We start from the raw sequence: 19,983 nt of genomic DNA on the forward strand, positions 1-19,983 counted from the left end.
GCGAGTGATTGCAGGTGTGGGTCTGCTCAGTGCTGTGGAGAGAGGGGTGGTCTGTCCTGAGCCCTGATTGCTGGGATCCCCTGGCTGCCGCTGAACCCCCAGCCCCCACGTCCTCCCTCCCCGACTTGAGCTTCGTGTTTGCAGAACCCTCGGCCAGGGAGAGCAGTGAGGCTGCTCGCCAGGCAGGGGCCCGACCCTCGGAGCCCTTGGCAGGCAGTTCTGTGCCCTCCAGGGAGGCCGACTGGCCCAGGAAGGGCCCCCACACGCTCTGTCCTACCCCGAGGCTTCTGGGCCAGTGGCCAGGCTGGTGGCCCGAGCTGCACCAATGACAGGCCGTGCAGGAGCGGTGGTCACTGCCTGTGGAGCGGGGGAAGGTAGGGTTGCGGAAGACCGAGAGCGTCCGTCTGTCTGTCAGGGGCAGGTTCCCTGTGAGTGGGACTGGGTCAGAGCCGGCACTTTTCAGGAACTGCTGGTAATTGAGACTGTGTTTTGGGATTTCCACGAAGAGAACTGATTTAATTATAGGTCAGGCCACAGGCGCTCGCAGACATTTGGGGCACTAAGTAGGACGAGGGCTCCATCTGGAAGCGGGGAAGGTGTGCTGGTGCTGTGCTCACGGCCGAGGCCACTGCCCAGACCTCCTGGCACCCGCGGAAGTGCCCGTCTGTGTGAAGGGGGCCGGAGGGCACGTGGCTGGCGAAGGGCGCGCTGTGGCGGCAGGCCTCATGCAGCCACCCTGAGCCTCTGGCCTTCGGGCCTCAGCTGCTGTGTCCCCTCCCAGGCAGGCAGGTGTGAGTGGCTACACCATGGCCTGTGTCGGGGCCCTCAGAGCTTCTGGGTGATTCTGAAGGACAGCCAGTCCCGCTGGCCGTCTGGTGGTCCCAAGGGCTTCTGAGTGAGGGTCTGGGAGGCTAGTATGAAATGTCGTACTTCCGTCCCTGCAAACCCCGTAGGGCCAGGGTCAAGATCTCTCCTGTTTCTACCATTTGTCTCTAGCCGCAGCCCTGCTCTGACTAGAACGTGACTGAACACCCTCCAAGGGGTGTCGTGACTGGTAGAAAATCCGGGGACGCGTGTGTGGTGGGCTGGGGGCCACAGACAAGCAGTGTGTCCTTCCCAACCTGTATGCGGGCTCCGCGCTCGGAGGGACGGGCTGCCAAGACCCCAGGCAGTGTCATGGCCCCCAAAGCAGAGGTGAGCGGCCGGGAAGAGAGAACTGGAGACAGAGTGGCGGACCCCTGCGCAGGGTCACCCGCGTGTGGGCCAGAGCTGCGGCCGGAGCACAGGGGGCCATGGGCAGCCTCGTCCTTGGACCCCCTGATTGGGCAGCGTCCGGCTTTTGAGGAGGGCAGAAGGGGCTGGGGGCTGCAGGGAGCGCCGGCCGGATCCCCCTCCTGTGCGATGTGGCTGTGGGAGGAGCAGTGGCTGAGGCCCGGCTGGCCGGTTGTGCTGGAGGAGAGCAGGCCTACCTCGGGAGCCCGTGGGGCAGGCTTTCCTTGGGGCCCCCGGTCACTTTGCTCCCCCGCTCGCTGGGTTCGCGTGTTCTGGGAGGCACACACGTCTAGATCTCAGTCTGGGAAGGGGGAGATTGGTTCTATTTAAAGGGATCCGTAATTAACAAAGCGAAAACAAAATAACCATAATTTAGATCTTCAAAAAAGATAATGGCAGAGACTGGTCCGTTAAGATGTGGCGTTTGACGCCCTGCTGGTGGTTCAGGGCCTTTATGGGTCTCTTGCTCTCACTTTTAAAAAGCTCTTCGACACCAAAGGCAGCCTGTGGACGAAACCGCTGGCCGCCGCGGTGCAGGCGTTTTCCTTCCTTGGAGGTAAATCGGGGGCCCTCGCCGGGGGAAAAACCAGTGTGGGAAACAGAGACCGTGTTCCCCTGTCAGGGCTTACATGTCCAGAGGTGCAGGGGCTCAGGGTCCCCGGGACAGGCCAGCTGGGGAAGGACAGTCTGTTCCTTTGAACTTGTTGGGCCACTTCAGGCCCCACACCTCTCCCTTGGCTGCCCACTCACCCCCAGTTCTCCCGATGGAGCCGCGCAGGGGCTATGGCCTCGATGGCACCGGGAGTGATTTGGAGCACCTGCAGCCGTCAGAGCTGGAGGGCACCTTGGAGAATAGTGTTGGGCACATGCCCCTGCCATTTCACACCCCGGAATGTCTGTGTTCAGAACGTGAACAGCAGGGAGCTTTGGTCTTAATGACGTGCATTGTAATAAATTCTTAATAATCTTCAAACAACACGCTCTGTTTGAACGTACATAGCACGTCACTTCGACGTGTCATCGCTGCGGGAAACGTTGGTGAGGTACGTCACGTCCTTTTCCTGTTGAGTCCGTGAACTCGGGTGTGGACTTTGAGCTGTAGAGCCTAGGTGGCTGCAGGAGGCAAGGGCTCCCCTGTTGGGAAGTGCCAACAGGAGTGACGGGGTTCGGCCCCTTTGCTTCCCACGTGGGGAAGCCAGGACCCAGAGGGCTTTGCAGCCGAATAGGGTGACCCAGTGGAGCCGGTGCCGTAGCCCAGTCCAACCTGCAGGCCCGCGGGCAGAGCTCCCCCCAGACCTGGAGGGTGTGGGTCCCTGAGGGCTGGCCACACAAGGCCATGGCTCGGGTTTGCCGAGACCCGTCCCCTTGGGTCTCCGGGACAGGCTGATCTGTGGGCCCCTAAGCCTTTGTCAGAGCATCTGGCCTACTGGTGTGGACATAAGTGGCCCCACGCTCCTTCCTGGGCCTCTGGGCACACGGGACGCTGGGCATGGGGGTGCCGTGGGCTATGCCATGTGCTGGGGCAGGCACGAGCAGCTGGGGTCTGATGACAGCAGTGAGCCCTTTTGCCAGAAAACGGGAACCCCTGGGGCTCAGGGAGTCCTTCCCCCCACAGGCCTGTGGTGGCCTCAGCCCTGAGTCTCGCTCTGAGCTCTCTTGTCGAAATGAAACGTTAAGGGTCCAGCCGTGGCCCAGCAGATTGAGGCTGGTTGAGGCTTTGTCCGCTGGCCTGTGGCGCCACGTCCATCAGCCTGGAGAAGGGGCGCGGGCCAGCTCGGCGAGCCCCAGGGCACCGCTGGCTGTGGCCAGCGGGTTCCCCATCACTGAACGCAACGCGGGCTTCCGATTTTTGCTGTCCCTTCCCTGAATATCACGGCCGATCGGGTTCCTTCTGGTCTCCTGCGAGTAGTAGTTGCCGGCAGTGACAGCTGAGGGCCAAGAATTCCACTCTCATTCATGAGCCGTGGGGACCGACAGGGGCAGAGTCAGGTGTTTGAGAAACGTGGGAAAGCCACAGCGCGGCCATGTCGGAGGAGGTAAAGGGAGCCGTCTGTTCTTGAGTGCCCCTCCCCCACCTCTGAGTCACTGCCCGCTTTGGAGAGGAGACATATGTTCTGATCACTTCTGTCTTCTCGGATTACAGGGCTGTTCAGCCCAGGGTGACTAAGTGGGAGCATTCTGCGGTCTTAAATGCTTTCAGCTGGGTGTTTCTATAGCACTGTCACCATAGCACCGCCAAGCCGGGAGCAGGAGAGGCGGCAGTAGAGAGCCGGCCACAGCACCCACCTGCCCGCCTGCCCACGGCAGGGACAGGCTCAGGGCCATTTCCAGCAGCCCGTTGCTAAGTCGTCAGAAGTGTGGGGCCAGGCCGAGTTCTGTCCTCCACCGGCAGAGCCAGAGCGGCCTGGACCCTGTGGGTGGGGCGCCCTCTGCTCTTCCCCCACCCCTGGGGTGGCGGGGAGGGGGAGGGGAAGGCCCTTACTTGCCCAGATTTCCAGGGTCTGCCCCCCGGGGAGTTGTGGTCTCTCTCCGCAAGGGGCAGCATCCTGGGAATGGAGACGCAGTCCCGCGTCCCCACTGACGAGGGATCTGCCCTGGGGCAGCCGGACAGCCCAGGGGCCCCTCGGTGGTGTAGCTCAGGAGGCTGTCCCGCCTGCTCCCCAGGACGCTTGGTCCCTGGGGGTGATGGCGCCTCCTGGGGCAGTGCTCTCCACCTCAGTCCCACTCCCCCTGAGGCCTACGCTGCCCCTGGCTGTTCACGGGGCTTGATGGAATAAATGGAAATCTTAAAAATAACCCCCCACTCCCTCCCCCCATGGGAGGCCACCAGACCCCGATAATGGGGCCAGCGCCCTGCACCGCACAGGCCCGGCGCTCGTGGAGAACACTGCTGTGAAAGAGGTACCACAGCCTAAAAACCCAGAAACCATCTGCAGGTGGGACAGCTGGCTCAAGGGGCCGCGGTCGGAAGGAGCTGTCCTCAGCTGCGTGCTCAGGGCGAGCAGACCCAGGGGGCCCCGCGTCCCGGTTTCCGCGCTGTCCTGTGCTAACCGTTCACGGTGGCCCCTCTTTTTCTTCAGAGTCCCCGCTAGATGACAGCTGGCATGGAGGCCGGCGCTCTGGGCAGCCTCCCCTTGGGCCTCCCTTCACGAGGCTGCGTGCCGAACTCCGTGCACTAGCTGTCACCAGGCGTGGGCCTCCACGTGCCTGGCTCACCCCCAGCCCGCCGGCCTTGAAGGCCTGGCCGCTGCTGAGTCGGTGGGGACGCTACAGCGGCCCCAGGGAGAGCAGGAGCTGGGGGCACGAGGGAGGTGGATTGGGGGTTTTCCTGGGGGTTAAACCCTGATCTCCTCCTGGAACCTTGCAGAAACTTCTCCTGAGGCTGCCCCCTGATGCAGCTCTCGGGCACTGGACTGAGTCCCTGTGTGTGGAGTCGAGGAAGGGGTTGTGGGCTAGTGGAAGCCGGTAGGGTCACGGCAGCGTCCCTGACAGGCCCTGGGGGAGTGTGCATGGGACCTTCCAGGCGACATGAGCACTGGGTGCAGGGGGACGGGCGCCTCCCCTCCCCTCCCCTCCTGGTGCACACGCCCTTCCAGCCCCTTCCATCCATCGGGTGTTGTCTCCTGGGCCTCTGCCCCCACCCCCCGCCGCCCCTCCCTCACAGGCACCTCCCGGGGCCCCTAGAAGTGGGTGCGGGTGTGAGCAGTCCCCTTGGCAGGCACCCTCTTCCCGCAGTAGCCGGGTGGCATCTGAGGAATGGTGCAGGGGAGCCTCGGCCGCCGTGTCCCCCACCCCCAGGGGCGCCGCACACCTGGAAGCCTCCCGGAAGAGCCGCCATGCAGGGGAGGTCCCGCGGGGAGCACGTTCCAGAACCGGAGGAGTCGTCCTGGGGCAGCCCTGAGGAACAGGGTGGAGGAGGGGAGAAGGGGGAGGAGGCAGCAGGGCTCCGGGAGCAGAGCAGCAAGCCCGCCAGGGGGGCCTCTTACCTGTGTTGAGACTTTTTTCCCAGGCTGGCAGGGGTTTGCCATCCCGGTCCCCTCCCCTTTCCGAAGGGAGCCCCTTCTCGGCTGCAGAAGTCCCTCCCAGCTCCCTTCCTCTGCTTCTGTGCTCCCGGGGGGGCAGGGGGGGGGGGCGGCCACGCTGCCACCCTGCAGGGGTCTCTGTAGCCCGGGGGTCTTTCTGGAGCAGCCCCACCTCTGGCAAGAGCCATCCCGGGTTCCCTCAGTCCCATGGGCTGCAGGGCCCCGTGGCCATTTGGAGGGCTGAGGCCTACTCCTCAGGGCTGTGGCCTCCGTGGGGCTGGGGGCGACGGGCTGCCCATTTTGAGGCCCATTTAAGCTGCCCTCGGCGTGGGGAGGTAGGCGGTCTGCGGGGCAGAGGGAACAGGCCCCTGGGTTTTGGTGGCCCGGACGGGCAGGCCTTGTCGTGGGGCGTCGTGGCTCCCTCACGCTGGCCGAGCCACGCCCACAGGCCGGTCCTTGCCCCCCCCCACACCCCCCACCCCTCCAGCTGAGCGAGGCTGGGAAGGGAGGCGGCGGCGGGAACAGCCTGTTCTGCTCACCTCCTCCGGTCGCCCACGTCAGCTCAGCACCGCCTACCCTCTCTGAGTCAGAGCCGGGCGGGGGAGGCGCCCCTGGAGGCCGGGCTGGCCCCTGCCAGAGGTGGGGCTGCTCCAGGAAAGACCCCCGGGGGCTACAGAGACCCCTGCAGGGCAGCAGCGTGGCCGTGCCCCCCCTCCCCCGCCCCCTGGGAGCAGAGGAAGGGAGCTGGAAGGGACTTCTGCAGCCGAGAAGGGGCTCCCTTCGGAAAGAGCCCAGACCCCAGAGACCCCAACGCACGGACGCCCTGGAGAGGGCGCTGCGAACCCTGGCGGTGTGCGTCTGGGTGCTCCTGCCTCCCTGTGACGGCTGCCTGCAGTCCTGAGGGTGCTTTGTTTCTGGAAGTTTCCAGCAAAATCGGAATGTTCCCGTGCGCCCCAGCATCAAGCAGTGTCTCCTGCGTCCCCTGCCTACCCCCGCAGGGCCTGGGTGTCTCCTGCGCTCACTGCCCACCTCTGCGGGGTTGGGTGTGGATTAGTCATTCTTGTGCACACAGTGCCCGGTGCGCTTTCCCGCTCCACTGTCGGGGTGGCTTTAGATGCTCGGAGTCAGCACCCACAGGAGGTGCCACGCTGCCACCGGGTCCCACCGTGTGACCCGCCAGCACGGTCCCCACGTGTATGGCCGCTGGGGCACTGAGGGGACGGGTCGGCGAGACGCAAGCTCCTGGGGGACAGAGGTGCAGTGGGCTGGGGGGCGGCCCTGGTGTCACTTCTGTCCTCACCCTCTTGGCTCGAGTGAGCTGTGGCCAAACCCCAGCAGTGGGCCGGTGGGAGGTGCCTCCACCCCTAGCTGAGCCTGACCCTGTGCCGTCCCCCCACGCTCTCTCCTGCCCCCCAGTACATTGACGCCATCAGCAACAAGCAGGGCGAGCTGGAGAACTACGTGTCGGACGGCTACAAGACCGCGCTCACCGAGGAGAGAAGGAGGTTCTGCTTCCTGGTGGAGAAGCAGTGTGCCGTGGCCAAGAACTCCGCCGCCTACCACTCCAAGGTGGGGCTGCTCGCGGCGCAGGGGCAGGGTCCTCGTGGGCTCAAGTGGACCGGCTCCCTGGCAGACATCGGGGGCCTGTCCGCCCGAGAGCTGTGATGACAGTAATTCTGTGCATTGAGGCTGTCCCCAGGGACAGCGTTCTGGTCAGAAAATCCCCAGGGTAAACGCTGCAGACGTTTTGAGGCCTTTCTCAGAAACTGCCAGCTGCTCTTTTAGGGACGGTGGCACCAAAGGGTCTCCTCTGAGGAGGGCTAGGTCCTCGGGGAGGGCTACGGTGTGGGGAACTTGCAGGCCAGCATTGCGCTGGAGGCTGGCGAGCCCCAGAGGCCACAGCCCCCCCCCCCGCCCCCTGCCCCCCCCCCCCCCCAGGAACAGGCAGATTCAGAGGAGCCCCCGTTCATAGTCCTTAATTCAGAGCCGGGGTGGGAACATATCTGTCCACTGGAACATTCCAGAGCATTCCAAGAGCTCAACCGGTGTGGTGAGAAACCCCAGTTCACATCCTTTTCCCACAAAGGTGCCTGTGGGGCAGCAGGGTAAATGCACATTCACACACGTGTGCCACATCTAAGACCTGCCCTCTGGTCCCCGCAGCCTGGGCAGGGAGGAGGTAGACGCCCCCCTCTGCCTGCCCGGGCCTACGCGAGGGCCTGTGCGCAGGTGCAAGGCAAGTATGGCGAAGAGAGCTGGCGAAGAGAGCCGCGTCCCCTGTGGGAGCTGGGAAGGCTCCCCGGGGCAGCCTCGCCAGCAGGCTTTCCAGAGCAGGGGGGGGCACCCCGGCCTCACTCCAGGCTGCGTTGTGGCGGACGTGTGCGCCCTCTGGTGGCGGTCTGGCAGTATGGCAGGTCAGGGAGAGCACGGGGACGGAGGGCAGGAAAGCCATGGTCCCCGGGGAGCTGGACCCAGCCCTCCCTAGCGGGTTTAGAGAGGCACAGAGGTTGGGGTACCAGGGCAGGACCTCCCAGGCGCTTCCCAGTAGCAGGCCACCGGGCGCCTCCTACAGACAGAGCTGTGGTCACCGGTTGGGAGCCCCAGCTGGCCAGCCACCTTAGCTGTGGAGCCCTTCTGAGGGTCACACGCTGAGCCTGGGGTTGCCCCCATTGGTGCCAGGCCCCTGTTGGCCCGCCTTGTCACCGCCACCCAGAGCTGTCACCCGTTTATGTCAGCCGGGGCCCAGAAGCACTTTGGGCTTGTGGTGGTCCCACACAGCAGCAGCCCCAGATGTGTGAGCCAACAGACAGCCATGTTCAGTCAAACTTTATTTGTGAAACACCCGGCCAGCCCTCAGGCCTTGGCCCGCGGGTCCCTGGTTCAAACCAACAGGCGGTGGAGGGCAGGATCTGCTCACAGGGGCCATTTTCCAGCTTCCTCCAGCTCACCCCACAGACGCCCCCTCCCTCCCAGACACAGGTCAGAAGTGGGAGGGCGAGTGGGGAGAGGCAGTGACGACAGCTGCTTCGTAGGTCTCCGAGACAGCCGTTGCCCTGAGCTGAGGAGCACTGCCCCCAGGAGCTCCGGGCTCTGTATGGGACTCAGGTTATGGCGTCGGCTGCGGGTCAGGTGGCCCATAGCGGCCACGGTGGCCCCCCGGCCCTGGACCTGCCCGTGTATTAGGCACAAGGCCCCAGATGGGCTACAGGGAGCCACAGGCTGCTGGCTGTCCCTCCCATGCTGGGACTCCTCACTACACCGTCCTCACTACTCCTCACTACTCCATCCTTTGTTAGGGCCCTGCATTTGTGGGGCTGGCTGGGCCCCGGGCGCACCCCGGTGCACACCAAAGGGACATCTGGGCTCTTGGGCCCCTGGGTGCGGGGGCAGGAACACCTAGCACCCTGCGTCTCCCAAGTGCCGCCGGACGGGACCCTGCCTTCCGCATCCTCCCCGTGGCCTGGCGTGACTGCAGCTAGGCCCTGGGTGCTCTGTCCCTTTGCCATCTGGTTTCTGGCCCTGGGGTGCCCCGGGGTGACGCTCTTCCCGGGACTTCACGGCTGCCCGTGGAGGCTCTGCCCATTTCGTGCCTGAGTGTGAGCCACTGTCCCTCTTTCTTTCTTTGGGGGTCCCTGCCCCGGTTGGACCTCGGTTTCATCTCAGCCCCAGTGGCCCCTTCAGTGCACGGCTCACTGCAGCGTACCAGCCTCTCTCCCGGGTCGGGGTCAGGGACTCACAGGTGGCCCATCTGGCTGTGAGTCACCACCTGGTGAAGAGCAGCCCTTAGCCTTAGACAGGTGACCCCACCTGGGGTGGGACGCGTCTCCAGGGGGCCGCGTCCAAGGTGAGCGCGGCCCGGCGGGGCGCCCCCCCCCCCCCCCGCCCTGCCCCCGCGTGTGCCCAGCCACAAGCCTGCGGCCGGCCCTGACCGTCCCTCCCTGCTTCCTCTGCTCCAGGGCAAGGAGCTGCTGGCACAGAAGCTGCCGCTGTGGCAACAGGCCTGCGCCGACCCCAACAAGATCCCGGAGCGTGCGGTGCAGCTGATGGCCAGCAGCAACGGCTCTGTCCTCCCCAGCGCCTTGTCGGCCTCCAAGTCCAGCCTGGTCATCTCAGACCCCATTCCGGGGGCCAAGCCTCTGCCGGTGCCCCCTGAGCTGGCCCCGTTTGTGGGGGTGAGTCCACAGCTTCCTGGGTGTGAGAAGACGGCCCCCACCCCTTGCACCTGGGGCGCCCTCACCAGGGTGAGGGGTCTCCACGCCGGCCTCACCTGACCGGGCCCTCCCGTGACGCCGCCCCCCCCCCCCTTCTCAACAGCGGCTGTCCGCCCAGGAGAGCGCGCCCGTCATGAATGGCGTCTCAGGCCCTGATGGCGAGGACTACAGCCCCTGGGCCGACCGCAAGGCCGCCCAGCCTAAGGCCTCGTCCCCACCACAGTCACAGAGCAAGCTGAGCGACTCCTACTCCAACACGCTCCCCGTGCGCAAGAGCGTGACTCCGAAAAACAGCTACGCTGCCAGTAAGGGCTCGGACGTGTCCCTGGTTGTACCGCACCCGCGGGGAGGTGGGGAAGGTCTCCAGAACCCCGGGCACATGTGCTCCTGTGCAGCACCCCTGGGCCCGCTTGGAGATACCGTCCTGGGCCCTCGGGCTTCGCCCGGCCCTCCTCGTTGTCTCTGGCAAGCCGCAGGCCGTGACCGCGATAGGTGGGGCCGTGCCAGGACGCCATCGGCTCAGCCTGTGATGGCAGCATGCGGGTGATGTCCGACCGGGCTGTGACGGACAGTGGGATGCCCCCACCCCTGCTACTGCCCGGGTCCCTGGACTGTGCCTCCCCATCCTGTGGCCAGCAGCCCGCCCCTTCCCCCAGCCCGTGAGCGCCTCCCGATGACGGATGGGAGAGCTGAGGCCAGGCTCCGGCCCGGAATCCCTGCAGCTGATGGGCGGCGGTCCGTGGCTGGATCCTTCCTGAGTCTCTGTCCAAATGGCCCTGGAGGCTGGCGAGCGTCCCCTCCAGGCCCACCTGGGGCCTTCTAGCATCTCGCCACCAGGCGGCCGAGCCGACAGGCGTGCGGTCAGTCCCCTCACTCCTGCCCTGTCGTCCCGCAGCTGAGACCAAGACCCTGCCCCGCTCCAGCTCCATGGCAGCCGGCCTGGAGCGCAACGGCCGCATGCGAGTGAAAGCCATCTTCTCCCACGCGGCCGGGGACAACAGCACCCTGCTGAGCTTCAAGGAGGGCGACCTCATCACCCTGCTAGTGCCCGAGGCCCGTGACGGCTGGCACTACGGGGAGAGCGAGAAGACAAAAATGTAAGTGTCCATAGGCCGGGCCCTCCCCGCCAGCCGTCGGGGCCTCTCGGGCCGCCGGGACTCCGATGAGCTCAGGGACACCCCCTCCTGACCCTGCAGCCTCCAGAGGTCCTGGTGGCTCTGGCTCCTTCCCAGCCTGATTATCCCGCCATGGGCCTTCATTCGGAAAATCTTTGTGGCACAGACGTGACCGCACCTCAGAACCACAGCCTCCTGTCTCTTGCCAGCCCGTCACCCTCACTGCCCACGTCACCCACTTGGCCCGGGGCCCCGTACACGCACACCGCGGCCCGTCTGGCGCCTTCCCTGCTGTTGGGTGTACGGCTTCCCAGTTGGCCGTCAGCCCCAAAGCCTTCTGCTGTCCCCAAGTCCGTTTCGATCAGCCTTTGTGCTGGGGTTCTAGAAGCCACACGGTCACGTTTTGGGAGCTGCGTCCTCACGGCCTCACTGAGCACATCGTGCAGAGGCTGCACCAGCATCTCGCATTCACTGCGCCTCAGGACCGCCTGGCCGGGTGCTGCCCCTTCCCCACCCCCCCACCCCCACTGTCATCCAGATGTTTCTGGATGCGGCTGTTGGTGGCGTGGGAGGCTCCCATCCCGGAGCAGAGGCAGCCCTGACGTTTCGTCGGCCCCCAGGCAGCCACGCCATCTTGGGAGGGGGCAATGAGGAACAGGGAAATCGGTAGGGAGCCTCAGTCCCGGACACGGTACCCGTCTCCCCCCGCCAGACAGCTTCTCGGGTGTCGGCGCCCCCACTCAGCGTGGCTGCCTGTGGCTGTGCGGCCAGAGACCAGCCCTGCCCAGGGGTCCCCAGCCTCCCGTCCAGTGGCTCGTATGAGCTCCCTCTGCAGACGGTCGCAGCCCGGCAGGGATCCTGGGGGCCGGAACCCCTCGCCCCCCCCAGCCCCCCCCCCCCCCCCCCGCCCCCATGCTGGCAGCCCGGCCCTGGAGCCCTCTCACCCGGCCTTGTCTTCCAGGCGGGGCTGGTTTCCGTTCTCCTACACCCGGGTTCTGGACAGCGACGGCAGCGACAGGTTGCACATGAGGTGAGTGTGCCGGCCCCGGCCGCTGGCCCCTCGCTCCACAGAGGCTGCCGTGAGAGCAGGGCACTGCGGGGGCACCTCTGCGGGCGGCCCCCGCTCTCTGCTCGCGGTGCTGCCCCCACGGCCCGCACGGAAGCGTTTGAGGCTCCTGGGGTGTGTGGGTGCAGGGTGCTCTGTGAGGAGGGTCTGCGGGCCCCGGGGGTCACCCGGCGCTGGGTGGGGCGGGGGTCGCCGAGGGGCTCACGGGCTGCGGGACGTCCCTCCCGCCGCCCCTCCGGGCCCCGTCCACCGGCTCAGGGAGGCCGAGGCCTCCGTAGGGGGCCCAAGGGAGGCGGGGGAGGTGGAGGGCCAGAGGGGGGCCGGGGCGGCCGGGCCCCTAAGCACCACCCCCCCTCCCCCCACAGCCTGCAGCAGGGAAAGAGCAGCAGCACGGGCAACCTCCTGGACAAGGAGGAGCTGGCACTGCCACCGCCCGACTACGGCACGTCCTCGCGTGCCTTCCCTGCCCAGACGGCCGGCACCTTCAAGCAGAGGCCCTACAGCGTGGCTGTGCCTGCCTTCTCCCAGGTGAGCGCCACAGCAGGGTGGAGGGGGGCCCGAAGGGGCGACCGGCAGGCACCCTCTACAGACGCGGGGCTCTGATGAAGGCACGGCGGCCCCTCTGCCTGCCCTTCCCTCCGCCGGGGCGGTGGTGGCGGCCATGACGCTGCCCCGGACCCCAACTCTCGGGAGGAGCCTGGGTGTCGGCGAGGAGCCCCCTCTTCGAGGCTGTCGGGCTTCGGCGGTCGTGGGTCCGTGTGGATGTGAGCACCTGCACTTGAGACCTGTGCTGTGGCCGGAACCTTTCCGTGTGCGTCTGGGTCTCTGGAGACAGGACCAGGCACTCATGCCCAGGCCACCCAGGCCAGAGGCAGGAGGGCATGTTGGTCTCACGTGGAGGGCGTGATGTTGGTCTCAAAGCCCAGGTGGGACTGGGGTGTGGCTGTGGAGGGTACTGCTGGGACCCCCACCGCTCTGTCTGGGGAGGCTCACGGGGTTGGAGGAGCCCAAGGCTTCTAGAACATTTGCTGTGGCTGTGGTGGGAACAGGGGCCAGCAATGCGTCCTGGGTCCCGATGTCCAGGATTGAGCCCCAGCTTAAGGGTCGGCGCGCTCCCACCCCCCTCGCCCCGGGCAGCAGCAGGGAGGAGAAGAAAAGTTTTTCTAAGATCTGGGCAGCATGAGTGAAAACCAAGGATCTGGGTTGACGGAGGCTGTGGTGAGCGGTGTCACGGGTGGGCGGGGCCCAAGAAGGGCCACGCGCAGCCCCGTCCAGAGCAGCCTCGCCCCTGTGAGGGGGGTTGTTGCCCTCGAGAAGCTCACTGTCGCACAGCGAGAACGAGAACGTGTAGTTTGAGATTAGGTGGTGGGAAGTGCCAGACTGGGGAGGTGTGGCTAAGGCCCTTGGATGGAACCTTCCAGAGAAGGTGAGACTGGGGCTGGCGCTCCGGGAGAGGCCGATCCGGCCTGGGAGAGGCGCGGCACCCCGGAGTCACCAGGCCAGCCTGCCCCATGCGGCCCCACCTGGGCGCCCCCCCCCCCCCCCCCACAGCTGGGCCCAGGGGGGTGTGGCCCTGCTCCTCCCACCTCCTGCTCTCTGGGTGTGGTTTTGGCCCTGAGACCGCTAACACCCCTCGACGGCCCTAGGCCAGGCCGCAGAGATGTGGTGGCTGATCAGCCCCCCGTCCCTCAGCCCCACACCCCCGAGGCCAGAAGCCACAGCCGGTGTCTGGGGCTGCAGGAGCCTGCTCGGCCTTGCCAGGCTCGCCTTCCTGCCCAGCCATCACCCCTCCCCGCAAGTGGCACCGGTTCCGTCCCTGGCGCGGCCCCGCTACCTGCCCAGAGGCTTCCACGCAGCCCCAGCCTCACCTGCCTTGGTGCTCCTATTAGGTAACCTGCAGGTGTCCTGGGGCCCCAGCCCACCCACCTCGACCTCGGGAGTCGCGTGTGGGAGGGGCCAGCACCCGGACTGTCTGTGTGTGCCCGTGAGCGTGAGCTCATGTGATCCCGTGATCTGCCGCTGGCCAGATGAGGAGATGCCCCCAACGCACTTGGGAGGTCCCCGCTGTGCACGTAGGAGGGGCCCTCCGTGCCCTCGGCTACGGGCAGCGCCTTGCCCTGCAGACCCCACTTCACCCCCAGAACCCCCAGGCTGACCTGTGTTGCTGTTTCTCCCCAGGGTCTAGACGACTACGGAGCGCGGGCTGTGAGCAGGTAAGGGGCTTTCACGTGTGTCCTGGGGCGCTGGCGTGGGGGGAACTGGCCCCTCTCACAGGCCCTCCGGGGCCAGCTCCGCGAGATCGGGCTGCAGACTGTGGAGGCCCCTCTCCGGGGCCTCTCTGAGCCACGGGGGTCGCGGGGCAGTCGCGCACGGTCCTGGGAGGTCGCCTTCATGCTCTCACCCCTGGGTCGGTAGGAGCGGGCCCTCCACCGCGGGAGCCTACCTGCTTCTGTGCCCACCACGGCCCCTGAGCTCCCGGCCTTCCAGGAAGCCCCTCAGCCGGGTTCTGTCGCGCCCCCCTCTTCCTTCCTGGTGGCCAGGCCTGTGTCGGCCAGCGGGGTGCAGCCCGCCCCTGGGCTCATCTCCCCAGAACCAGCCCAGGCTGTCCTGTCCCCCCCCCCCCCGCCGGCCTGGGCTCGGCCCGCGTCCCGCCTTTCCTCCAGGGCCGGGCAGCCGGCCGACCCCAAACCGTGGGCAGAGCCGCGGCAAGAGAGGTGTGCGGCCTGGCAGTGTCCTGTGCTTTGTCCCACAGCGGCAGCGGCACGCTGGTGTCCACAGTGTGAGGACGCTGACCACGGGCGGCCGCCGCTCGGAAGAGTCCCCCCCATCTGTGTGGTCTCCATCGGTTCCCTCCTCTGCTCTCGTTGGTTTGTTCTCGGGTTGTTTTTCTTTCCCACCTGCCCTCTCCCCGCCTTTTGGTTGGTGACCCCAGACTCTGAGATCCCCCAGGGTCCATGGTGCTGCCCCACCTCTGCTCCCCGTGTTTACACGCCCCCGCCCCCGTGTGCCCGCCGGGCAGGAGCTGCCGGCGGGGCAGCGGGGGCAGGGCGTCCTTGCCTCTGCTCCGCGTCTGCCGTGTTCACGATGCACTGTCCCCTTTTGAAGGCTCACCACGAGCCAAGTCTAAAGTTTGAAGAAAAAGAAAAATCTAAAAAAAAAAAAAAAAAAAAAAGAAAAGACAAGAAAAAAAAGAAAAAAAAGAAAAAAAGCAAAGAAAAACCGGAAAAGGACTCTTCTTTCCTGAACCACAAAAACATATGCATGGACTCCGCTGTACGTACTGTTATTCTGTATCTGACTCCCCCAGCGGACGCTGGCATCTGCCAGGAAAGGGAAGGTGCCGGGAGCTCCCGGAGGTCGCGGCCCCGCGGGCGCCCTCCCGAGGGCCGCGCGCACCCACGGAGGGGCTCGTGCCCGGCTCGGGGGGCCTCCTGAGGAAGCTGGCCGCTCCTGTGAGGGAGGCCACGGCCCCCGGCCCCCACCCGGCCCAGCAGGCCGGGCCCCTGAGCGCTTCCTTCTCCTCGGCCACCGTCGGAGGGTGTACAGAGTCCAGAGCGAGGGCGTGTGGCCTCCCCCGGCGCACTGGCGGGGCGGGGGGGTCGGGAGCAGGTGCCGCCCGGCCACACTCGGACATTCCAAAGACCTCCAGAGACCACCCCCACCCCCACGTGTCCTGGAAACCGCTTCACAGCCTCGTGAGGGAGTCTCGGCCCCCAGGCTGCACCGGGCAGGGTGCGGGGCTGGCCCCGGGGAGGGCGGCTTTGGGCCCCCCCCCCCCCCCCCCCCCCCCCCCCCGCCCACCCGCACCCGCCGCCTGGGGGAAGCGGGCGGTCCCCGCCCCCCCCCCCCCACCTCCCCGAACACTCTCGTCTTTTTGTGTGTCTTGCTGACCAGAAACAGACACGCTGGGCTCAGTGGCCTCTTCACACCCCGAGTCTGGGAAGTGAGCGAGGGCACGGCCCCGCTTGGCCCTTCCGCCGAGGGAGCCCCTGTGAAGCTGTGGACGCTCCTTTTTCTGATGTGATTTAACAAAACCCTCCGGCCGCTCTCGTGTGGACTAGTGTTTGTGAGAGAAGCCGCTCGAGACACAGACGGACCCGTTTTCTATTTGAGGAAAAAAACAAAGCCAGAACATGGACCCGTGTGAACAGCCTTCCGTGTTGGTGTTCTCGTCTTGCTCACAGCTCTCAAATCCAGGGGATTCCATGCTCAATGGATGAATGTAGACACAACACTGCAAAACTTGTATGAACATGTAAAGTGCTGAAAATATTTTTCCTGTTTTCTTTCCTCTTTTTTTTTTTTTAAACTCTGAATTGTGCCCTGTACCGCAGTCGTTTGAATAAAAGTTTTATTTATTGCATTGAGCTTGGTGTGGCACCTCCTTCCGGGTCCACCGCGTGGGATCGGGGCCGCGCGCGGGGCCCGGCCGCCTCGGCCGGCCGGCCTCCACAGAGCGACCGAGGCGCGCCCCTCTCGGGTCCTGGGCCGCGTGGTCGGGTCGGGGGTGGGGGGGGGGGCGCACCTGCCCGCCGGCTCGCCCCTCTCTTCCCGGCAGCCACGGGACAGCGCTGTCCCCCGCGGCCGGGTCTCGCACTCCTGGCGGGTCCTCTGGCCCCAGGTGTCTCCCCACGTCCCCCTCGGGGGACGCAGACCCCTTTTCCGCACCCACCTGCCCCAACTGAGCCCTTGTGTTTCCTTGCAGCGCCGATGTGGAAGTGGCCAGGTTCTGAGCCGCCCCTGACTAGAGTTAGTAAGTTGCCCGGCTTTCTCACGCTGGCCGGTCTGCCTTCCCAGCGGCTCTGCAGACCCCGCGGCCTCGGCCCTGGCGGGCGGGGACGGGGCGCGGAGGTCTGCCGAGCCTGCCTCTGCTCTGGGCTCTGGGCTTTCGCTTCCCCTTGGATCGCTCCTCGGGCTCTGGGACTTGCTGCCTCTGTCTGGAAGCTTGTGGGCCTGACTGGCTGCCCCCGCTGCACCCCAGCGCCCACGGCACCTCCCTGCACCGCTGGCCTGGTCCGGCCCCAGCCCTCTGCCTCGGTTTCTCTCTACGGGGCGCTTCGGCCACAATCAGGGTGAAGCCCGGTGATCGGCTGTGAGGCCAGCTCTGGGCTCCTTTGGCTGAGCGTCCCCTCAGGCCGCGCCTGTGGGTGTGGGTGTGAGCCCGGCCTGGCCGGCTCCCTGGTTGGTGAGCCCTGCAGCCCCTCGGGGGCTGGGGAGATCTGGGTGGGCCTCGGGGACGGTGCCATGGCTCGTGCCCGCATGAGGGCCTCAGGCACGCCGGAGCAGGAGCACGTGCCTGGGCCGCTGGGGCAGGTGGATATACGGTGGCCCTGGTGCCCGCTCTGCCCGGACTCACATGTGCCCCAAGGGGCGCCAGGAGGCTGCGCCAGGCTTTCTAGATCGGGCCTGCACCACCGCGTGTGGGTGCCCTTGTGGGCCTGCTACAGCCAATCCTGTGACGGCCCCTTCCTCTCCGCCCTGGGACAGCCAGCACCCTGGGCCCCGGGCCTCGGTCAGGGTGGCGGTGCCGCCCATCTGTCTCTGCCCCCGCCACCCCGGGACACTCACCTGCGTCCTTTGTAGCAGATGGTGCTCACTGGACCCCACTGGGCACCAGTGACGTGGCCCCTCCAAGGGCAGTGGCTGCTCCCAACGGGTCCTGGATTCCCTCTCCTTTCACTGTGTCTGAGCTACAGTGTGAGGAGTTTCTGGAAGATTCTGGAGACCAGTGCTCCTGGAATTTGAGGACGGGCAGGGTGAAAATGCCTTCGCTGCCTCTAGGCTCCCCTTCTTCCAGGATGCAGAGAGGCTTCCATTTCCACCACCCCGCCCGACGCCCCACCTCTGCCCCTGCCGCCCCCATCGCTCTGAGCTGCAGGCCTGGCCTCTGCCTGGGACCACGTCCCCTGGTGTAGGACGGGGCCCTGGGGGCACGGTGGGCATCAGCACAGCGCCACCAGCCAGCTTTCCAGCCGCAGAATCAGCCTGGCTCCAAGATTCGACTGGGGGCGGGGTCCCAAAAGCCCCCTGGGTCGGTCAAAGCACCCTGACCAAGCCTGCCTGAGGTGTGGCCTTGGGGGAACCGAACAACAAGGATCCAATCCCAGAAGGGCTGAAGTCCTGAAGGCATGGCAACCACTCTGGTCTCAGAGGAGGAAGTTCAGGAGGAAGTGGAAATGCACCCCGGCCGCTCCCTCACTCTGCTCCAGGATCACCGAAGGACGGAAACCGTACCCTGTAAGGAGACGCGGCTGTTCCCAGCTGACCCGGTTCTCACTCAGTTGGTGGATTCGGAACAATTACAGGCGACTCCCTAAACCCTCGGCATAGTGCTTCCCTCGAGATTGGAACGGAAAGGCGCTCGGCCCTCCTTGGGCTGCAGGGTTTGTAGGCGGGGGCTGTGGGCTCAGGACCCCACGATGCCCCCAAAGGCTGCCCCTTGAATGCAGCGCCGGACCCGCCGGGGGCTTCAGCCTGCCCTGCCTGCGGGAGGAGCCTGGACGGCTCCTGTGGCCTCTGCTCGGTTCCGTCCGTCTTGGTGGTTTGCCGCCGGGCGTCCACCCCTGGCAAGCACCCCAAGCGGGGACAAATGTCCCCGGGGCCAGGCTCTGAACTTAGTCCGGTTTTGCTGTCTTGGTGTTGACCCGCCCAGGGTCGCACCGACACCCTCCCGTTCTTCACAGAAGGTGGGAGGCACCCTAGACGGCCCCACCCAGGGGCCTCTGGTCGGGGCTGGGCTGGGCGCGGCTGCAGGGGGAGGCCGGGGGCGTCTTCAGCCCACAGTGTTGATGGTGCGTGCTCCCCGCTCACCCTGTTTGGGGGAAGATGAAGAAAGTGGGGCTCAGAGGCCAGACACCGTCTTGCGGGGAGGCCTGTCTGGCTGTGCTGCTGCCCTGACCCACCTGGCCTGAGCCCTCTGTACTGGCTCCAGCCAGCACAGGAGCTGGCCTCCCTCCCCGGGCTTAGGGCCTGAGCTCCGTCCTCGGCTCTGTCCCCAACTCCAGATGAACAAGATGGGCCGAGTTCCAGCCCCCCAGGGCATCTGCCTTGACCCGGGCTGGGAACAGCCAAGGCCCAGAGCCTTCCTTCAGAACCAGAGTCTAGGCAAGGTGGCAGTCAGGGCACGGGCCACCGCCCTGTCCTGGGGGCTGATGTCACTGGTCACAGGAGACTTGGCCTTGGGAGCTTCCAGGCGGCCAAAAAGCTGAAACTCGTCTGTACGCATCAGCGGAACAGAGCGCCAGAGCGCGTGGAGGAGCCTGAGGCCCCACGTGGGGCTGCAAGCGGCCTCGAAGCCAGGGGTCGATGACTCAGAGGACAGTCGTAAGCAGTGTGCCCACACAGGACTCTCAGCCATCATCCGGAGACGGAGACGGGGACCTCATTCGCCAAGAAGTTAGCTAGTGTCTGCGGCTGCTCCTCTTAAAAGTTCAGTTCCAAGTGTCTCAGTTTTTTAGAAAACACAGGGAGGTGCCCCCGCCCCACGCGCTCTCCCTGGGCACTGAACAGAGCGCCCGCCCGCCCCGTGGACACCAGCCCAGCTGCGCCAGAGGCGACTCCGGCCCCAGGTAACGGCTGCAGAGCCGAGCGCTTCGCCGGGAGTGCGGTCCTGTCCGTGCCGGCCCTCCGTGTCCCACGTGCCATCTGTGCCGTCACTCCCAGCCCGCTGTCCCGTGCTGTCCCTGCCCAGGCGGGTCCTCCGGGCCGGGTGCCGGCGTCCGCTGTGCTCATCTCGTCCCATCTCCACCTCTTGTCTGGCACGTCCATCTGTCCGTCAGCTGTGGCCTCGGGGGTCACCCCCCGGGTGACAGGTGGCCGAGCCCTCGTCAGCCCCTGCTGGCCTCCTTGCTGCCAGTGTGCGTGCACCCCCGTGTGTCGTCTTGGCGTGGGGCGGGTCTGCACCCGGCCACCTTCTGGGAGCCCGGGACGCATGGGCCGGGTTTGTGTGCGCTGAACTGTCTGTGTCTGTCGATGGCGTGTCTTTAAAAATGGGTCCGCCACTGCCCTCGGGCCAATGGGAGGCGTCTCCTTGGCCTTGTGGGGCGGCTCATGAAACCTGGATGCAGGCCCATTCAGGGCTGTCTCAGGTTGCAGAGAAGGAACCATCCTGTGGCTCGGTGGCCCCACGGCCCCCACCCGCCCCATGAGGGTTGACGGCCGCAGATGGGGCGCACTGGCGGCCAGCGAGCACCCTTCCCGGGCTCCCCCGAGCGGCCTCCATTGTCCACCTGCTCTGAGCTCAGAGGCTGGGCCATCGGGGTCCAGGCCGGTGCCATCCGCAGGGCTGGGGGCCCCCC

The 19,983-nt window shown here is 66.2% G+C and overlaps 1 protein-coding gene across 5 annotated transcripts in view; it reads left to right on the plus strand.

The window, feature by feature from the left end:
* BAIAP2 (BAR/IMD domain containing adaptor protein 2) overlaps positions 1-19,983 on the plus strand; it is a 63,052-nt gene that overhangs the window by 42,644 nt on the left and 425 nt on the right. The window contains exons 7-15 of one of the 5 annotated variants that reach the window (XR_015243680.1): positions 6,711-6,863; positions 9,251-9,466; positions 9,609-9,810; positions 10,401-10,602; positions 11,582-11,650; positions 12,052-12,214; positions 13,865-13,899; positions 16,392-16,439; positions 17,484-19,254. Coding sequence is in view for 4 of the 5 variants with exons in the window: in XM_086685584.1 (XP_086541710.1) it covers positions 6,711-6,863; positions 9,251-9,466; positions 9,609-9,810; positions 10,401-10,602; positions 11,582-11,650; positions 12,052-12,214; positions 13,865-13,899; positions 14,439-14,469 (1,071 nt within the window). In the remaining variant the exon portion in view is untranslated. Of the gene's footprint in view, positions 1-6,710; positions 6,864-9,250; positions 9,467-9,608; positions 9,811-10,400; positions 10,603-11,581; positions 11,651-12,051; positions 12,215-13,864; positions 13,900-14,438; positions 14,943-16,391; positions 16,440-17,483; positions 19,255-19,983 lie in introns of those variants that run through there. The other 4 variants (XM_086685585.1, XM_086685586.1, XM_086685584.1 and 1 more) reach the window with 4 other exon arrangements.

This window comes from Puma concolor, chromosome E1, assembly GCF_028749965.1.
Source record: "Puma concolor isolate L17-30 chromosome E1, mPumCon1.1.hap2, whole genome shotgun sequence".
Taxonomy (NCBI): domain Eukaryota; kingdom Metazoa; phylum Chordata; class Mammalia; order Carnivora; family Felidae; genus Puma; species Puma concolor.